Source organism: Perna viridis, chromosome 6 (genome assembly GCF_037379345.1).
Source record: "Perna viridis isolate PV_CMFRI_1.1 ecotype Kerala chromosome 6, ASM3737934v1, whole genome shotgun sequence".
Classification (NCBI taxonomy): domain Eukaryota; kingdom Metazoa; phylum Mollusca; class Bivalvia; order Mytilida; family Mytilidae; genus Perna; species Perna viridis.
In genome coordinates, this window is record NC_142450.1 from 40,676,205 (window position 1) to 40,690,928 (window position 14,724).

At 32.3% G+C, this 14,724-nt stretch overlaps 1 protein-coding gene across 9 annotated transcripts in view; it reads right to left on the bottom strand.

Moving 5' to 3' along the window:
- Window positions 1–2,817: 2,817 nt before the first annotated feature.
- LOC148614962 (DENN domain-containing protein 5A-like) overlaps window positions 2,818–14,724 on the bottom strand; it is a 29,877-nt gene continuing 17,970 nt past the window's right edge. For all 9 annotated transcript variants that reach the window (XM_088589535.1, XM_088589533.1, XM_088589530.1 and 6 more), the window contains 8 exons: window positions 14,204–14,349; window positions 13,423–13,541; window positions 13,110–13,207; window positions 12,800–12,877; window positions 10,007–10,089; window positions 9,186–9,312; window positions 7,999–8,161; window positions 2,818–6,975 (listed from right to left, as the gene is read on the bottom strand). In XM_088589535.1, coding sequence (XP_088445661.1) covers window positions 6,792–6,975; window positions 7,999–8,161; window positions 9,186–9,312; window positions 10,007–10,089; window positions 12,800–12,877; window positions 13,110–13,207; window positions 13,423–13,541; window positions 14,204–14,349 — 998 coding nt within the window. In that variant the 3' untranslated portion in view covers window positions 2,818–6,791. The remainder of the gene's footprint in view (window positions 6,976–7,998; window positions 8,162–9,185; window positions 9,313–10,006; window positions 10,090–12,799; window positions 12,878–13,109; window positions 13,208–13,422; window positions 13,542–14,203; window positions 14,350–14,724) is intronic.

Below are 14,724 nucleotides of genomic sequence, written 5' to 3' on the forward strand. Positions count from 1 at the left end.
TTGATTATTAGAGCATCATTTATGCCTCTCCTGGATGTATTTTATCTCAAAAAAAAATTGTCAAAATTAAGTGCAGGCAAAAGCTTTTTTGCCTAACGGCAGCTACGCGCCTGACAACCCCAGGCCCCCGGACAGGGTTCTGAGCACTATTGATTCGCCTTTTACGACAGGCTTGGCGTTGCTGCGGGCCTATTTTTTTTCACTCGGACCCGCATGAGGCTTCTCCTCTGAAACTACCAGACCATTAAAACCAACCTACATATATCTGATGTGATGGGGATTTTTGATCCGTCTAAAAAAAAGCACGGCCGCTGTTACTTAAAAAAAAACAACCAGAAGTTTTTCTCATATAACTTGAAATCAAATCTTTTGGTTTAGCCAAATTCTTTCAATTGCCGAAATTATCATTATTAGAAGGGCTACAAAGATCTGCATGGGAATAAATTTGTCGGACGACTCCTTGTTAGAGTTATTGCCCTTGAAAGGTGAAAAAATATTTTTCTTTACAGTTTTCAGCCAATATCTTAAAAACTATGATTTAAAGAAAGAAATGTTGAAATACGATAAAACGACCCACAAAAAATTCTGATGGAAAATGCATTTAGAAAGACACTGTCCAGCTCAAATTGAGTTCAGGGTTAGAAATATCTTTTTTAATTTGAAATAATAAAAGTAAAGAATAAAATCCCCTGTTAAAGGGATACAATAATATAAGAAGCCTGTAGTCCATGGGCTGGGAGGGTCCACCGTGGATCCCCACTCATCAACTTCATGGTGATTTTTAGGTACCTTTATACCTCACATCGCCGAATCAATTTGTCGCCAAAGAATATTCTCGGATTCTTTTTCAGTGTAAGCCTATATTTTTACCACACTGGGTCAAAAAGCCAAGATTTTTGTGACTCAATTGTTTGAACGTCTATGCCTTCCCGGGATAGCATGTGTAAATAAACTAAACACATTTAGGTATCATCATGTAGCCCAATATCTCAACTTCGCAATGGTACCAAGAAAGTTGCGGTAACACAATTGGCATTTTTTTTCGAAGTCAAAACCCCTGTAGTATTAATGCTTTAGTAAAAAAAAATGCTTTATTTGGTATTTTCTGTTTATCACTAATTACACTTCTGAGGTTCTTTCGATGAATCTGGCGAATTTTATAGTCAGAATTTATAAAAAAAAATGCAAAAATGGAATTTTCGATTTTTCAATCTCATAAATTCGACTCTACAAGTTATTACTCAACTAAAACGTCTAAAATTTGGTATTATTTGATAGATAATTTAATTTTCTACATAAAGAACCAGGAAAACTAATTTTTAAGAAAGGATTTTAAAAAAAATGTGTAAAATATTACCCCTACCCCTAGAAAACTGGTCTCATTTATTGATGCCTTTAATACGGAAGTGTATTAGGGCCATCCTTTTTTATTTTTTTTTCGAATTGTTGACTTAATTTAATCTTGGAATTATCAACATCAAACAATCCTAGTTTCATGGATTTTATACATCGGAACTTGAGATAAAGGATACTACAGAGACTGTGAAGTCAGTCGCATCTTAAGAGATCGATGGTAAAGGAAAACTATTGACCAAACTATACGACAAACGCGATGACTTTTCATTCCATAGTGACAACTTTCCTTTCATCTATTGCAACATCCCTTCAGCAGCTGCGTATGTAGTTTTCATGTTATGCCCGAGCTTGCCGTAACTACGCTAACATTTTATACCGAGCGTGACATCTTACAATTAAGGTTCTTGAACAGGGTTATGTTACTACAAGATTTAAGTCATGACTTCAGAAGTTATGAACTCGTGGATCGTTAAGGTGTATCCATCTGCATTCTCGTCGGGTGTTTCTAGAAAGGCAGAGGACGCTTACCCTACCAGTGCACCTGATTTATGTTCCTTTAGTAGAGTCGGAGTTGCTCATTTACTTAGGTTTCTTTGTACGTATTATTTTGGTTGTTCTTTCTGATCTTTGTTCCAGGATTGCATTTTTTTTTATTTCGGTTAGAATCTTGGTTCCCTTGATTATTCCTCAAAAGTTAATAGTTACAGTGACATTTCACATCTTTTTATACTTTCCTACAATTGTCCCCCATAGCTACCAAGTTAGAAAAATAGCTTACCAGCTACCCTATTCCTTCTTGTCGTTTCACAACCATTGAGTTCTAGTCCTGTTTTTTTTTATTTCCTTGTATTGTGAAACTATTCTTGTCCTCCATTCCTGCCTATGTGATGAAGGTAGTGGGGTAATGCAATAATGATAAAAATTTTGAACATCAGGATGAAAAATGTAAATGAGTTAGGAAATTAACTTAGATAAAGAATAATAACAAAATTACAGAAATAATAAAATTAAGGCAATAGTCAGAAGTGGAGTTGTATAACAATTGCTATATCAAGCAAAAACTGAAAATTAATCAGTGGTGTATCCTGCTCTTGATGTTCCAGAGGTAAAAAAACTCTATTTAGAAAAATTTGGTTTAACTGTCTGCCTATTAGGCATTATTAGTAAAAAAAAATGTCCAATAACAGTCTGAAACCCCTCAATACACCTTCCCCAATTATTTATTATTTATTTCTTCACTTCCAGAATAAAATTTTATATCAGTATTATCATTTTTTTCTGATTGATATTAACTTGCTTACACTGTCCAAGTCCAACAAGGAGAGTAACCTATAACTATCAGTATTAGATTCATTTCACAGTGCTTCACAGACTGCCACAAGTTCTAATTAATTGTTTCAGATAATATGTCTCCAAATATAAAATTGCCAGGCAGTATAAACAAACTTAAAAAAACCCAAGTTGTCTACAACTTTAATTTATTTTAAATTACATATAAACTAAACAGAGATCAAGAGAAGGCATTTTGATTTCCACTGCTACTAGGTCAACATAACAAACAGGGGAGGTAACAAATTAATTTATCACTTCTTTAAGCTCTATTTGAATAAATCTAGTGTCTCTTTAAAATCCAATGTATATTATACTTCTGTGTATAACAAAAGGTGAATATCAATGCAAAATCTAACACAGTAAAGAAATAATAAAATAACTGGCAAGTACAGACCATAATACTCATTATAAAGTACATATTTAATAATTTATTGATTAGACCAGTATAGGGCTTGCAAGTCTTGTCATATGATCTGATGCACTCATGATAATGGGTTTCTTAATATCACTCAAGAGCATAGGTAGAAGTTGAAGAGTACAGACTACAATCAACCAAAACCTATTTAAAGAAGGACAGAGCAAACTTAATACAAATCAGTCTTGGATTTTTAATGCTTTTCAATAGTAGACTGACTAAAAAAATAAATCATTAAAAAAGACTTACAAGCCTCAGCAAAAGGTTCAGTAGAGAAATACAACTGACTCTTCCAGTGGTAATACAAATCAAATATTTGAGACCAGGGAAAGCTATATACTTGTCAATCTAACTAGCAATGATTTTATCCTAAAACCAAATTTCATGGGATTTGATGAAACACAGTTGAACTTATCCATGTGATAGATACACCTATCACTTTTTTCTGGTGTGTTTAAAGTGTTTCCTCCTAAGACCACAACTATTGTACCAATGCAAGCATTAAAATCTAAGTATTTTTGAGTATGTGTATGATTTATGGACAGACAAAAGGACAGCAAAATATCAAAGAAAGGGTTTAATAATGCACATGTGAAGTAGTATTAGTTGGGTAATTTTTCATTTTTTAATTACATGCATCAAATATGATTTGGATCTAAATCTAAAATAGGAGATGCACAATATGTAAAACAAAATTCCATTCAGTGATTTAGGAGTAATGGATAAGAGATGAATATCCCTCTGTGTAACAGAATGGAGGAAGTACAAAAGGTAGGACAGCCTACTCTATCACTATATACCCTCCACACAGAAAGTGGGCAATATAAAAAGTCAAGCCCTCTAATAGCTTATAACAATAAAAAGAGTTAAGTATCAATGTTTTAACCGAGAACGGCATTTACTTCTATTAATGATTTTTAATAATAAATAGTTCCATAAATTTTGATTAGCTTTGAAAAATATAATTCTTTCTGTTGAGATAAACAGAATTTATATTTTTCAAAGCTAATAAAAATTTATGGAACTCTCAATTCCATCTGAAACAGGATAAGAATTTTCTCAATTCATGTTGAATAAGTCACAATTCAGATGAAGAAATATGATGGAAAGTTGACCAAACCATATAAAGCCATGTATCAGAAATAAACATTTTCTGTTATGGCAGTAAAGGAAAATTGCACATACATTTTGCCAGCCAGAGCTTTGATAAATAAAGTGTACTAGTGAGTTGCATGAAACCAAAACGTAACAATATGTGACTTCAACTTTGGCACACATCTGAAGACAATGTAACAATATTACTACAACAAAATATAAGCAAGTGTACATAGTAAAATGATTGCTGTGTGACAAATTATTTTATTAAGTATAAGGTTCACCAATATATTTCTTATCTAGTGTTGCATTCAGGAACCATTTTGCAACTTAATTTTTCACAACCAGTTATTTCCGCTGGCCTTGGGTAAAGCAATAAGAAGAGGCTCTCAGGAGCCTGAATCGCTCATCTTGATAAAGTCTGCCTTTCAAAAAGGAGTTGTCCAACAATTTTGACTCCAGAAGACTTTGGTAGGACTTATCATTATGATCATTTCAGCAATTGAAAGTTTATTTTTATCTATTATAGAATTCAAGATATTGACTGAAAACTGTAAAAAAAAAAAAAATAAGGATCATTTCAGCCACTGAAAGAGTTTGGCTAAACCAAATGTTTTTGGAGATATATGTGAAAAACTACTGTCAGACTCCTATGTTCCTTTTTTAGAAACGGTGGCCATGTTTTTTGATGGCCAAGGAACATTCATATCAAGTTTGGTTCCAATTGGTCCTGTAGTGTCAGAGGAGAAACTTTTTGGAAGAAATAACATTGAAAATAGCAAAAATGTTGAAAAAGGGCAATAACTCCAACATGACTTAACAGATTAAAATGAAAATTTGACCACAGCTAGACCTCTTCATATTGAACACTTTTGTCTATGTCAAAATTTGGCTAAACCTATCAGTTTTAGACGCATATGCGAAAAACTACTGTCTGACCCCAATATGTTCTATTTTTAGAAACTGCAGCCATGTTTTTCAACAAATCAAAACTCCCCCACATTAATTCTATGCAGGATACCCCAAGGAACATGCATACCATGTTTGGTCTCAATTGGTCAAGTAGTGTTAAAGGAGAAGAGTTTTGAAAAATTGTTAACGACGAAGACAGATGCAAAGTGACAGCAATAGCTCACATGACCTTCGGTATGTTGAGCTAAAAATGTCATGGACAAAGAGGAAAGAAAAAATTAGTTGGTACAAGTTCTACAAACAATATGCATATACATTACAAACATGAATGCAGTGTCATTGAAGCTCATTAACAATACCGGTAAGCAATTTAAAAATAGCAAAAGCTCAATTGTTTAAACGAAAAATGATTAAAATGTGATAAGAGTAAAATTCAAAAGATAAGAGTAACTGTAGATATTTATATCTAGCTAACATATAAATATGAAGCTTTGGTGTGTGAAAAAATAGAATGAAAAATTAGCAATAAAAATATATTGAGCAAAAAATCTCTGCTATATAAATATTGATATGAAACAATACTAAGACTATAAGCAGCAATAAACTAATAATCATTTGGTGGCATTAAAGCAAAAAGCAAATTATGAACTCATGTATGGGAACACATTTAAAATAGCTTGTTACACTTAAAATAGAGAAAGATTCACGGCATAAAACATATATTAGTAATAATTATCTGTGTAATAAATTATTATGCAAATTTCTGCTTTTTAAGCTCTATCCATTAAAACTACCAATCTACATGAAATCAAACCATTGAATTAGCACCCCTTACAAAATTCAAGTCTCGTGTTAATGTTAAAATAGTTCCCCAATTCCCATACTACAATAAAATAACTGATTGGTAAAATGGGACTTTCTCGGGTCTTCATCATGTGTTCAATTTAAAGGGGTGGTAATAAAGAAATTATTTCAATTAGATTCTTAAAACTACACAAATAATTAAAAAGTTAATTATACATATCACAATGAGACACTAAGCTAAATCATAGTGGTCAACATAAAAACATCCATAATTGAAAAGTTTTGATTGGAATACCTGTATTTGTGATCCATTGAGTTGAAGTACATTAGTATATATAATGCATGTAGAAAATTCTGATTGTTAGTATTAAAACCAATAAAATGACAAGGCTAAAGTGAAAACATAAAAATAAGAAGAGTTTCACCTAACTCAATGTCAATTCAATTCTGACTGAGAAAACCTTGTAAGTCAGAATTGAATTACAGTCATGGCACAGGAGACAATATAGATATATATATCACAATACAGATATTGCTAAGGAGAAGCCGAGGTCTATATACTCCAATTAAAATTGAACTGTCAATAGGACAACATCAGAATACAAAAATGTATAGAACATAAGGGGTATAATCACAATATCACATATGGGTCGGTAGGGTGCAATATTTATACAGTACACAAGCTTATATAAAATTCACAAACATTTGAATATCACCTGTGACAGACATACATTCAATAGTTCTATTTTCAGTACTTAGCACTTGATTACAATACTACCCATACAATAAATATCATTGCATCCATTCTAATCATCTTTTACATACCACTTATTCTTCAGACTAACTTTCATGAGATGTTACAATCTAACATTTTATACTACAAGTCTATTCCTCGGAGTAATGACGACTCGAGTGTGATTGTGAACTCATTGAGCGTGTTGAGTATATGGACTAGATAGTTAATGTGACTAGAGTTACGCAAGAAAGATGACTCCTCGTACAACTGTCCTGTTACTGGAGTATTGGCTATAATGGGTAGTAACCTCTGAAGAAGATGGTCTCTGTAATATAAAATCAAATATGTTAATTACACACAAATAAAGATAAAAAATTCATAAAATAAAGATAATGTGAACAATTTAAAACTGAGGTTTACAGTGGTATCATGTGATCAAGTTTAATCAGATTCCATTCAATGGTTTGACAGGAGTTGTGGATTAGAACTGGGGACAGACAAAGAAAGCCTATATTGATTTTGTAGGTTCTTTATTCCATGGCAGCAAACACTAGGAACTTCTGATCACACCATAATTCTTACACATACAAATACATCTTACCTAATTCCCACACATACAAACACTAGGAACTTCTGATCACACCACAATTCTTACACATACAAATACATCTTACCTAATTCCCACACATACAAACACTAGGAACTTCTGATCACACCAAAATTCTTACACATACAAATACATCTTACCTAATTCCCACACATACAAACACTAGGAACTTCTGATCACACCATAATTCTTACACATACAAATACATCTTACCTAATTCCCACACATACAAATACATCTTACTTAATTCCCACACATACAAACACTAGGAACTTCTGATCTCACCACAATTCTTACACATACAAATACACCTTACCTAATTCCCACACATACAAACACTAGGAACTTCTGATCACACCAAAATTCTTACACATACAAATACATCTTACCTAATTCCCACACATACAAACACTAGGAACTTCTGATCACACCATAATTCTTACACATACAAATACATCTTACCTAATTCCCACACATACAAACACTAGGAACTTCTGATCACACCAAAATTCTTACACATACAAATACATCTTACCTAATTCCCACACATACAAACACTAGGAACTTCTGATCTCACCATAATTCTTACACATACAAATACACCTTACCTAATTCCCACACATACAAACACTAGGAACTTCTGATCTCACCATAATTCTTACACATACAAATACATCTTACCTAATTCCCACACATACAAACACAACTTAACTAATTCCCACACATACAAATACATCTTACCTAATTCCCACACATACAAACACCTGGAACTTTCCATCTTTCCCAATAGTTTCTGTGGCTGCATTGATTTTATCAACAAGATCACAAAGTATAAAGGGATTATTATTGATGGCCCGTCTGACCTGTCCAGCCATTACAGATTCCAGATGGGACTTCACTTTCTCTAAAAAATACAATCATATATAATATTATCAACACATAGATCATTCCATCCAAGTTTGGTTACAATTGGTGAAGTAGTTTTCAAAATGTGAGTTTACAGACAACAGATGCAAAATGATGCCTAAGCTTAACAGGACCATTGGTCTAGGTCAGCTAAAAACCAATCTAATAAGAATAACAGAACTCAAGTAGCACTCCATCTAAGGATCATGCAAAATGTGATTCATGGGTAAAAAGCCTACATATTTTTATTTTCGATATTTTGTTTGAAATGTCATAGTAAACAGAATATAACATGTGGTTTTTCATATAACCCATGCTCTTAGGAGATAAAAATTATATAGAATGCACTGTAGATTTCAAAATTAAGGGAGATAACTCTGTACATGACACTCAAATACAATAGAATCTACTGGATTTTCAATGTTGATTATATCCTAAGAGCAGGCAGATTTGAGTGAATAATTACTCATTTCATAGTATAGACCCATAAAACAACTTAATTACAAAAATAAAAATATGTAGCCTTCTTTGGGGTGTATCACATTTTTCAGATTTTGCATGATTCTTACAAAGACAGCTACTTGATATGAAAGATTAAGTCACTGAGTTAGTTTGCAACAGTATATTTCTGTATGATTCTGGCCTATTCATGTAATGCTTTTTCCCTAGGAATGGTGTATACTTATTTATCATTTTTGTCTAATTACATGTATTTATAATGTGGTAAAATTTTGCTATACTTTGTCATAAAAGAATATCACTAAATCTTCTAAACCACAATAACAAAACTATTTTAATGGATAATTCTGCTGTCTGTGAAGTCTACTGATCGTGGAGCCATTCTTATAATGATAAAAAAAACTATAACTAAATATCCATGCAATCATTGATCCAATATGCTATAATTCAGTATTTGCTATCATAATTTTCCTCATTGCCAACCTAATTAATCTACAAAAACAAGAAAATTATAATCATACTTTTCCACTCAACAAGTATAAACCTTGATATTTAATAATTACCTATAAAATCCCAGACAAACATTTTGTTTCTAAACAGCCGAGATGATCTGAAGCCATAGTTAAATACTAATTCTAGACAATTTACCAGTCCTCTATCACCACATAATAGGAATGTCAAACTACCTCTCTGGAAGAAAAAAATATCCTGAATATATATGATTAGCAAATGCCTCTAAGATGAGAAAAAGCACAAGATCAGAAGTTATAACTTTAAAACAGAAGAATCCCAAAACTGAACATTATTCAGTTATAATAAGGTTGAGTTGCAATTACACCCATGGGAGAATAATGAAATGTTGCCTATCAATTATAAATAAATCAATTTAAAATTATTGATTGATTACTGATTATAGTTAACGTCTCATGAATTTCAGGATGAGAAGGATTGACAAATAAAACAGACCTTGCTGTATACTAATCAAACATGCTAAGTCAGATGATTCAAATATACCACCCTCTTGTTCAGTGGGGGTATAATTCAAGTTTGTGCATATGACAAAAAAAACTTTACAAATACTTAAAATTGTGAAAATGGTAGGACTGGAAATAAGAGATGTGTTTCCTCTGTTACTTAGCATAGAACAGAATGGTAGTGATACCTCTTTCTCAGGTTTACAGTAGTGTTTGACAATATTGTTGGCAGTAATATTACTGCTTTCTCAGGTCCATAGTAGTGTTTGACAATATTGTTGACAGTAATGTTACCACTTTCTCAGGTTTATAATAATATTTGACATTATTGTTGACAGAATGATATTGTTACCTCTTTCTCAGGTTTATAATAATATTTGACATTATTGTTGACAAAATTATAATGTTACCTCTTTTTCAGGTTTATAGTAGTGTTTGACAATATTGTTGACAGCATGTCCTAACATTTCTTGTATTTCTGGTATCCTTAACACTGTAATAAAATCAATATTAGGTTTTTACAATACATGAAAAATTTTGTAGGCTTCTTTATTGTACTAAAAACTATTTGAAATTGTGAAAATTTTACAATATCAGGATGAGGACAATTGACCAATCGTATACCTATTTTAAATTAAATTGCTGAGCTGCATCTTTATTGTGCTAGCTCACAGAAGCAACAGCTCACTGGTAGACATGCCACCCCACATTATTCTGACTTTGAGCCTAGCACTTGTCACTCTGTCTCCTCAAATACTACATGTTTGGGTGAGAAGCAGTTTTAACAATTTCAAAGTCAGTGGTGTGACTTGGCCAGGGATAGAACCTATGACCCACATGAAACAAGCATATTACATAATGATACATGTAGTAATGTACATGTTATAGCCCTGAACATATCATGTGAACAGTGGTTTTAAATTATACACATTTTTTGTATCATTTACTTAAAAGCATCCAATATAGAATGCATTTGATTGTTATGGGCAGTAAATAACCGAAGTAACTTCCAAAATGAAACTTCTAAGTTTACATTATTGAAAGAGTAATCAACGGAATCAAGATTCTAGTGGAAATCAAAAGTATGTAATCCAGGGACAAAGACCAGACATGTAAAATAGACAAACACAACAAAGAACATTAAATAACCAAAATAATACATAAAAAGTAACAAAAGTAAATAAGCAAATCAGGATCTAATAAAAAATGGAAGCATGGTCCAGGTACACCAGTAGGGTAAGAGTCCTCTGCTTTTCTAGAAACACCTGCCGTTGAACAAATCAGTTTTCAAGGTGCAGATGGATACAGTGTAATGATCCACAAGTTCAAGATGACAACTATAAAACTTCTGTGGTGATGACTTAAATCTAGTAGCAACATAACCCTGTTCCAGAAGCCTAACTGAAAGAGGTCTAGCGAATTACAAAAAGTCTGCACATTTACAGCAAGTGCTGTCACAACATATGAGTTGTTATATGAAAACTTCATACGCACGTATAAAAGAAATGTTGCCACAGATGAAAGTAAAGTTGACAATACAAAATGAATAGTCATTGTGTTTGTCTAATTGATCAATAGTTTTCCTTTACCATCAATCTATAAGTGTATGCCAAGATATGAGGCTGACTGCGTCTGTATTATCCTTTATGTCAAATTCTTTGGGGTAGATGCAATGTATCAAATCCCCAAAACTAGGATTGTTTAATGATAACACATCATCTAAATAGTGAAATCTGAGATTAAAGGATATAGCTAAAGGATGTTCCTTCTTTTGGATCAAATCAGCTATAAATTTAGCCTCATAAGAGTGAACTAATAGGTCAGCAAGTAGAGGAGCACAATTGTTCCAATTGGAATGTTGTCCATTTGTGGAAAAACACATCCACCACACTGGACAATTATGTTTTCGAGAAAAAATTCCAGCATTTTGAAAACATCTTCTGTATTTTTGGAAGATGATTTGGAGTCGTTTCTTACAAAGAATGAGGAGTCTCTAGCAAAAATTGTATGTATGTATCTAGGTGTACCATCTTTTTTGGAGTAACAACGATGTATAATGTGTTTGAGCCAGGATTTTAACTGAGTTTGGGAATAGAAGTATAAAGAGTTAAAAAATCATAAGTTTTATTGCTATTGTATTCTAATAATATAAGATTATTTAATATTTTTCAATAAGAGGGAGTTTTTCATGCTTATCTCGTTGAGTGGCTTTGCTGTTTTGCTGAATTGTAAGGTATTAGTATTTTTATTTTCAGTTTTCCTGACCCAAATATGTAAGTTTTATAAGCGCTGAAAATTTCCCATTGGGACTATTTTTCGGCGACATGTTACATGACATCACGTATGTTGTGCAGCAGTGATACACATCATTTGAAAAAAAATCGGTTAACTATGACGGTCACATTAAAAGTTTGTGGAATAATTTTGGGATTTATTAATTTTAATTGGGTAAGTTACTGTATTTAATCATTTTCCATTGTAGACTAGAAAATATTGCCACAAATTAGCCATTATTTCATACACAGTAAACAAACAGACAGTTATTTAGGTCATCAAATATTCATACGCTGTTGCTTATATGTCACACAAGGACATAGAAATTGGAGATAATTGAGGGTTGCCAAAAGACCTATCGAATTTTTCAGGATCCACACTGAATTAATACTACTATGGGAGTAACAAGTGTCACGTTAGGACTGGAGACCCTGTATGACGGCTGTGAGAAGTAAGCTTCCATTGGAAATAAAGGTATAATGATCTTGGCAAAATTAAATGACAGAAGGTAGATCTATATAGAAGATTTTGGTTCAAACCATCAGCTAACAAAAGACAGCATGGTGGGTTATTTTGGCAGGTGTAAAATTATGTGATTTTAGACTAAAAGAGGCACAATTGAGATAAATTTTGATGAAACACATTGAACCAGCATTAAAAAACAATTTTAACACTAGTGATGACATCACAGCAGGATTAAAATAACAATACTAGGGCTAAGCATAAAATAAAGCCCTTATGTGTAAAAGGGTTAGGGACCGATGGGCAAAATACAATGCTCAGCATTATCCAAGCCCCTTGCTGAGTACACATTCAAGCTGTATTTTTTTTTTTTACCATACTCTAATTATGTATGCAAATGTAAAAGAATTTCTCAAAATAACTTTCCCAGAAATGTTCACTGAAAAAAAAAATATGAAGCTACATACCATGCTCATTGCTTCTCTTGGGGGACTTTGGTGAGTTTATCCTGGGTTGTGATGACATATTCACTGCTAAGTCTAAATCTGCAAGAGTATTTATCTTCTTGTACAAGTATCAAAATACTTTTTTATGAGTAAAAATATTTAATATGATGTAGATAATACGGAGTTACAAGTATAAAACATGAAATTTGTACAAGGCATTATTAAATGGAAGTATGTATAATTATATCATGACCATCTTTCTGCTATAGGTGTATTTTTTCTAGCTTTGGGTTTAATTAACTATAAACTAAATCATTATTAAGCTATCTACCATACATATCCATATTCCTTGTCAACAGTTCAGCTACCAACAGTCTTTCTGTACTTCCATCATCAATACCTTTGCCTAACCAACGCCCACAATTAAACCTGAAATAACATACATGGTGTAATTTATACAACACTACATAGCCTTCAACAGCAAAGTCTTATTGGCAAAAAGTAAATGTACAAAATCATCATTCAATAAACAATAACAAACTACTTTAACTGTGATTAAAAATAAACATACAAGCATAAAAACACTGCAGTAAGTGCTGTGACAATCATTTACTGTAATTCTTTCTGCCATCTTTATAGCATACCTGTATGTATGACCTGTTAATTCATTCCTGACAAGAACATATTCAACAAGCCACCTAGGTGACATTCCACTATTGTCATGGCCAATCCTCAGTGTGGTCAACACACCTAGATTCTTATGCTGAAAGCAAAATTAAAATAATGCAAGATGAATTCAGAATGAAATACTTTAAAATCAGTTCAATATATTTTTTTTATTTCATAAAACATCATTATGTGCTTCAACATCAAGAGATGTGGAAGATAAAACAATTATTAGATTTTTCAGAGGTTTGTTTCAAAAGAATATCAGATATCATGCCAATATCTTGTTTCTCTAAAAAATAAAAAAAAATATTGCAATGCTTTTATTATTGTGAAAAATCTGACTGATTTAAATTTGCAATAATTAAAACTGCTATTATGGAATTTGTGAAATAATTTATGCAGGATATTTCTCATAGCTGTAAAAAATTCATATTACAGTTCCATCTAAAATTCCAAAATTGCAATAACTTCAGAATTAACAGAATTCCATTCTGAAAAAAAATCAATATCACAAGTACTGACTGTAATAATATACATCTTACATGTGTACCGACTGTAATAACATACATCTTACATGTGTACCGAATGTAATAACATACATCTTACATGTGTACCGACTGTAATAATATACATCTTACATGTGTACCAACTGATAATATACATCTTACATGTGTACCGACTAATAATATACATCTAACATGTGTACCGACTAATAATATACATCTAACATGTGTACTGACTAAAAATGTGAATTACCTCAACATTAAACTCTAGGAAACCCTTTGGTATCTCTATAGGTCCAGTCTGACCTAACTGTCCAGCTATACACACCCAGGGATTAGCACTTGTTGTAGAACAACCAAACTTAGGGCTAGGGTAAATCATCACTTTATAGGGAACAACTGAAAACAATCATCATATATATGAAGTCAAATCAGCTTAAAATATTTTTTAATAAGGAATGATATACAACAACATTGTCATTACTTCTTTTATAATTTTGTAAGAATAATAATATTACAGTCTTGTTTCTTCAACAAAACAAACTACAGGCCCATAGGTAGAAATTTGTAGAGGGGGGTTCTTTAGACTCGTGTAGCCAAATCAAACAAAACTTCAACTTTTATAGTGCTTATTAGTTTTCAAGGCAGGTTCTTAAGAACCCAAAGAACCCCCCTGGCTAAGGGTGTGAACTAACATACTAAAGTGTAATGTAGGATTATGTACCAGTACAACAAAGGAGTAAATTATACCATTTTCCAGTAGAAAAAGAGTCT